At 37.4% G+C, this 6,179-nt stretch overlaps 3 protein-coding genes across 3 annotated transcripts in view; all 3 read left to right on the top strand.

The window, feature by feature from the left end:
* The window catches only part of LOC106519764 (structural maintenance of chromosomes protein 6), a gene marked incomplete at its 5' end in the record, with an annotated part of 14,544 nt that extends 10,933 nt beyond the window's left edge, over nucleotides 1-3,611 (top strand). The window contains 2 exon segments of the mRNA XM_014011560.1: nucleotides 1,432-1,695; nucleotides 2,790-3,611.
* Nucleotides 1,444-2,927, top strand: LOC106519751 (uncharacterized protein C1orf115). Its single transcript, XM_014011544.1, has 2 exons — nucleotides 1,444-1,695; nucleotides 2,790-2,927. The coding sequence occupies exons 1-2, from the start codon at nucleotides 1,444-1,446 to the stop codon at nucleotides 2,925-2,927; spliced, it is 390 nt and encodes a 129-aa protein (XP_013866998.1).
* Nucleotides 3,612-3,745: 134 nt separating the features above from the next.
* The window catches only part of tmem18 (transmembrane protein 18), a 4,589-nt gene continuing 2,155 nt past the window's right edge, over nucleotides 3,746-6,179 (top strand). The window contains exons 1-2 of the mRNA XM_014011561.1: nucleotides 3,746-3,941; nucleotides 4,050-4,167. Of these exons, the coding sequence (XP_013867015.1) occupies nucleotides 3,849-3,941; nucleotides 4,050-4,167 (211 nt within the window). The 5' untranslated portion in view covers nucleotides 3,746-3,848. The remainder of the gene's footprint in view (nucleotides 3,942-4,049; nucleotides 4,168-6,179) is intronic.

Below are 6,179 nucleotides of genomic sequence, written 5' to 3'. Positions count from 1 at the left end.
TATATATATATATATATATATATGAGGCCTCTCGAGACACAGGGTTCAACAGTAGTGTTCAACAGCAGTGTGGAGAGACTGACAGAGAGAAGCAGAGGCACAGAGACAGGCCAGGTTCTCTGTGTTTCCTGTTGTTGCAATAAAACTCAGCTGATCATCTCACAGAGTACCTTCATTCTTGGACCACGTATTTCTGTCTTTGTTAAATAAATATTTGCCATGACAGTAACTAATAAAAATTAAACAATTTCATATTCTTTAACGTTTTTTCTTTTGTTTTCTTAAAGAAATTCATTGATCCAATACTTTTACTGTCATCCTCCAAATCATTCCATAGTCTTATACCTTTACAGAAGTGCATCTGTCCTTCAAATTTGTTCTGATTTTCGGTTTAACAAACATTTATAATCTCTTCAAATTATAGCGGCTTTCCCTCTTAACAAAATGTGACTGGATGATTGACGGCAACATATTTCTATGAGCCTTATACATAACCTGCAGAATGTTATAATCAATTAACTCATGAAATTAACAACTTTAATTGATGAAACAATACATTAGAAGGGTGATAGTGATGCTTTCTTGTGATAATTCTTATGGCTGTTTTTTGTAAAATAAAAATAGGATTAGTGATAGTTTTACATGCATTTCCCCAGACTTCTGTACATTAAATCAAATGTGGAACAATTATTGCATTATATAGTGTAAATAGTGCTTTATCATTAAGTAACTCCTTCACTTTATACAGTACTGCAATAGATTTTGCCACTTTTGTTAAGTAATTTATATGAGGCCTCCATGTCAGTTTTTCGTCAATGATGACTCAAAAACTTCACCTCATTCACTCTAATGATCTCAACACCTTCCACTCTAAAGGAACATCAAATTTTTCTATTACTAAATATGTAATTTGTTTTATCTAAATTTAATGATAATTTATGTTTAAACCAATTTTGTACTTTTACGAATTCTATTTCCATCATTTCCAACATCTGTTCTATGTTTTTACCCAAGCAAAAAAATGTACTGTTGTCTGCAAATAAAACACATTCAAACAACCCTGATACATTTACCAAGTCATTAATATATAGGAGAAACAACTTTTGTCCCAATATAGAACCCTGTGGAACCCCACATACAATTAAAGCCTTTTAAGTGGCTGGAGGTGGAGTAGCAGATCATGCATTTGACAGGTTTGGTGAAAAGAAGACGGCTAGGTCTTTACAGGTTTTAGTGGTTTCTGCACCACTAACAGGATAATAGTCACTTTGATTTGAAACTTTTGCACTTGAAATCACGGGACCTTTGAGGCTATGAGGTCAGTCTTGTGAGGAGGAAGGATTTACACCTTTAAGCGCCTGTGCCCACCCCCCTACACACAAACACGCAGAGGAATGCACCCCATGTTGACAGCATTCCTTACCTCTTCAGAGAACTGACAGCATGAGGAGCTCTCTGCCATCGAGGCTGTTCGACAGGAGTCCAGCAGCGTCCTGTGAGACTCCGAGCTCCGTAAAGTATCAGCGGCACGTGGACTGCGCACCGGACGCTGCCGATGACGGCGGGCCGAAGGAGAGGTGGCCCCGGGACATGACCTTTGCCTTTCGCCCAGAGCGGTACGAGCCTTTGACGGACGATGGGGCGAAAGAGAAGAGGAGAAAAAAGCGGAAAGAAAACTACAAGAAAGTGAGGAAGGTGGGTTTAACTTGGATTTTCTTTTTATTTTATTTATTTGTATTCTGAACATCCAGTAAACAAGTATTTCATGTATCTTTGGGTATCTCAGCTGTTTCCTTGAATATTTTGTCCTGGARAACTGCAGCAATGGGAGGATTTTGCTGCTAAGTGTTTGGTCTGAATTGTTCAAACATACAGGTGTTTAATAAGGAATTGTTCATGGAATATGTATTTTATCTATAATTTTATTTAATATTTACTACTGACCATTAAACCTTGCTGCAGATGAAGGTACAGAAGTGTTTGTAATTACACTGATTATTTCAGACTCCCATTTTTCTTCACTAGTTTTATAATTAAGCTTCAGTTTCTGTTGACAAAAGATTGTAAATCACTTTATTTGAACTTTTTTTTTTGCAATGCAAAAATAGGTCAAAGATGGGATGATTAACCTTTTTAGTTTTTCTCCCATTTTGATGTTTGTGAATGCATTTCTGATTTCAATAATGTAACTTTTGTCGTACTGTAAAGATAAAGTGTAATATACAAAATAATCTACTAAACTGCATTATCAGTGATGCTTTTTTTTAGGATTTTTGAGCAAAATATCTGACTTCCTGTGATCTCAGCTAACATCTGCTGCAGCAGGTTAGTGACCAGGTTCTAAAATACTCACTGGACTAAGCAGATGTCTGCAACTCACTTCTAATTTTGTCAAACATTCCCAACAAATACCATGAAACAGGTATGTTTTGTGTCATTTCTGCCATAAAATTCAGGTTTACTGTCAGTTCAACTTGTTTTCAGAGTTACTATATTGGGAGAGGAAGGCCTTTTAAACTTTTTAACTTCCTGTTTCTGCTGCAGCCAGTCGGAGTTTTCCTGTTCTGGATACACTGGACAATAGTGCTCACAGGACATTTTTATTGTTGTTTCAGTCAGGAGGAAAGTGCGCTTCTCTTCTTCCTGCTGCTATAGTGCTCCGAAACGTCCTGCCCCAGACTCTGACCTCTAATAGCTCACATATAAATGAGATAATAAAAGATAATGATGGCATTTTGATTGTGTGTAAACAACTTCAAGTGATTGAATTATTTCCTGTCACCCGTCAGAATGTTGGGAAGGCACTTCGCACCACCTGGAAGTGTTTGAAGCTCGGCCTTTACAACTTCGCCTTCGCCTACTCCACTCCGGTCACAGTGGCTGCTGCTTTCGCGCCGGATTTTTACCACGACAGAAACGAGACCTGAGCTTTGCTGCGTGGAGTTCCCTCAGCAAAGAGACTCTGACCAAAGACTTTTTACATTGTTAGAATGCTTGTATATACAAACAAGATTATTGTACTGAAAGCATGTTAAGTTTTTTAAAGTTTTTGTAACACTCCTGCTGACCTTGGGTCAAAAYCATGAGGTCTCAGTCAGGGCCTTGTGAATCATTTTGACCCAAGGGCAGCAGGAGCCTTAAACTAAAGTATTTTACTGTATAATGTTTTTAGAGGAGGTTAAGATGTGCTTCATAAGTTTCTCCTGTAATGTCTGAATGCCCTTTTTGAAAAAAGCACAAACAGAAAAGTGAATATTTTACTATTGCCTTAAATAGTGAACCATACAATTGCGTTTTCTTCATACTGAAAATGAATCAGGAACCTAACTGGGTTTTGCATGTGCGTAGACAGAGGGAGGATGTAGGCATGTTGTTATTCCAGCAGGATTACAGTGAAGTATGGTGTCTTGAGTTGAGTAAAAAGAAATATTTTTAATGGATTAAGAGGCAGGAAATATTAAACAAGAAAGCAATATTATAGAGAAAACAAATACTGGAAAAAGACTTGGAAAAATGACTCAAAAGAAGCCAAGTCTGAAGTCTGTTATAACTGTATGTGATGACAAATCTGCCTTTTATGTTGATGATTAAAGATTATCTGCTGTGTGGTATTCATGGGTTTTCACTCCATTATTTTACCTTTATAAGTTTAGAACAACAAAAGGAATTATGTCTGAGATGCATACATATAAAATGAAAAGAAAAAAAGTTCAACCTGCTTTAATAGCTTTTTTACAGGGAAAGCAAATGATTGGTTGTCGCCGTGACGTCATTCATCTCCCACTTCCGCGTTTCTGGCTTGTTTACGCTAAAGCTAAGCTAAACGGTCAGATCGGTGTTTTCTGAACATGTCGGAGCAGAAAACAGAAAATATCAGTTCAGTCCCCATCGACGGGTTCAGCAACTTAAGAATAACATCGATATGGACGTTTCTTATGTCCGTAAGTTGAAATTTTACTTTACTATCAGCATGCTAACAAGCTAAGTTTAACATTAGCTGTCACACGGGCTGTGTTTTCCTAGCTGTGTGTTATTCTTGTGGTCTGCAGGTGCAGTGGTCGGAGCCTTGGCTTATCGGGCTCTTGGTGTTTCATGGTGTGTGTTTGTTCCTGACTTTAATAACCTGCAGGTTCTACAGAGCTCAGATCTGCCACTTTCTGCTCATAGGTACGTGTTCAAATTCACCAGATAAAGAATCAACGTTCATACAAACTACAGATTTATCAATCAGGGGCAAAATAAACCTGTCAGTGTCGCTTAGTGGGTCGTTTGGTAAAGATCTTTCTGGACATAAACTAGGCTAGACGTTATTATCATCATTTGATCAAGACAAAAGCAGCGGTGGGCAGCACTAATCTAAAATTTTGTTCCACTAGCCCTAAAACACTAACTCAAATATTTAGGGCCCCTAATTTTAAAGCACTAATGCACTGAARGTTTTATCAAAAGCTAATTCTAAAGCATTAAAATAACCCAGTCAACCCATGAACATTCTTCACCAAACATGAGTCACATGTTGTCATGTTGCTCTCTTAAGACTTATTAACATCCCACAGCTGTATTTGWGTTYATATATTGTCACCTGGTGGATAAATGACACATGAACAAAATGTGTGACAGCTTTCACYSTYAGCTGTTAACGTTAACGTTGATCCATAACATTTATAGACCTCAGTTAGTGCTAGAGCTGGGCGATATGATCAAAATTTTATATCACGGTATTTTCAACATTTTCACCGGTTTCACGGTCTTTGACGGTATTTTTCTTTACATCACAGCTCAGCTGATAATAAAATGTACAAACCCTGTTTATTGACTTTTTTTTCTTTTACTGTACCTCTGTCTGTGTCACTGTTTCCCTCCTCTGTGTCTGTTCTTCTCTGACTGGTGGTTGGAGACAGTAGTCAYGCATTTTGGTCCAGTCGTGAAGGAGGAGGGTTAAGAAAAGATTATGATCGGGTTTATTGTTTTATGTTATTTATTAAAGCTTATCAGCATGACTCACCTTGCACACTAGTCAATTCCAGCTCCACTACGAACTACTTCCTGCAGGCTTTTCACAATAGAACCGCGTTAAGTCTCCATCAGCATAACGTCTCCATATTAACTAACCGCGTTAAATCTAACTGTGCACGTCACTGAAGAGGTGTTTACTACATTCAGCGACGGCAAAAACAGGATGTTTGTTTTAAACGTCAGTCAATATAAGCAGCGGAATCGCCACCCGCGGCTGCAACTAGCTGCTCCAAATATTAGCATGCTAATGCACATAGCGGTGCAGCAAGGAAAAATGTCCCCCGGGAAACAACAGTYCACTGGCGGCYRCGACGAAACGTTCCGCTWTTTAAACCGGAATGTCYGGTATTCAAAAAATTYATATCRTAACAAAAATAAAAACCRGTATTCGGTACAAAACGGTATACCGCCCAGCACTAGTTAGTGCTTCTAAATSTAGCCTATAAATTTAGCAAGTGCTAATCCMCTAATACATTTTAAAATTAGCAAAAGCCCTAAAGCACTAATCAKGAAATTAGTTCCCCTTTTAGTGCTTTAGGGGAACTGTGCCCACCACTGGACAAAATAAAATGTCAACAAATGCCTGTGATATTGAATTTCTAATTTTTGTAACAAATGTGAATTATATAATGTTACTGCTCAGTTTCCATTTCTTGTATTCTTATAAAAGGTATTCTATTTTATTATTTTATTTTTTTATTTTATTTTGTTTTATATAAAGGAAAAACAAACCAGTCATTCTTAGTTAAAAGTCAGTTATCAAGAGTCTCAGTCTTACTTTAAGTGAAGTGTAGGAGTAATTTTTAAGTGTCAGTCTTAGAGCTGATTTGTGACACCTGGCTGTGCTGCAAAGCTGATCCTGGATGACGTTGTAAAAAAAAAAAAACCGGGCATGGACCAATCACTGCCTCGGATTTCATCTTCAAGAATATTGTAGGAGAAAAGGCAAGATAAAACAGTGAAAATTCTAAAATATGTTCACTTTCAGCACACTGTTGTCACCTTGTACTGATTGTCTGTAAATTACATAAAATGTCCTCATTTGCATCATGAATACAAAGTTTTTTTATATCAAAAACTCAGCAGCTTCAAAGTTGTTTTATGTCTCAGAGCCTGAGGTAATGTTGAGCTGCTGTTAATATAATAAACGAAACGTTCAATCC

The sequence above is a fragment of the Austrofundulus limnaeus genome, unplaced genomic scaffold, assembly GCF_001266775.1.
Source record: "Austrofundulus limnaeus strain Quisiro unplaced genomic scaffold, Austrofundulus_limnaeus-1.0 Scaffold82, whole genome shotgun sequence".
NCBI lineage: Eukaryota > Metazoa > Chordata > Actinopteri > Cyprinodontiformes > Rivulidae > Austrofundulus > Austrofundulus limnaeus.
This window is presented reverse-complemented; position numbering and strand designations above follow the sequence as displayed.

Excerpts from the sequence above, each read along its gene's own strand:
- LOC106519751 (XM_014011544.1), top strand. The coding sequence starts at position 1,444 with ATGAGGAGCTCTCTGCCATCGAGGCTGTTCGACAGGAGTCCAGCAGCG. Across the intron at positions 1,696-2,789 it reads ACTACAAGAAAGTGAGGAAG|AATGTTGGGAAGGCACTTCG; the intron begins GTGGGTTTAACT and ends GTCACCCGTCAG.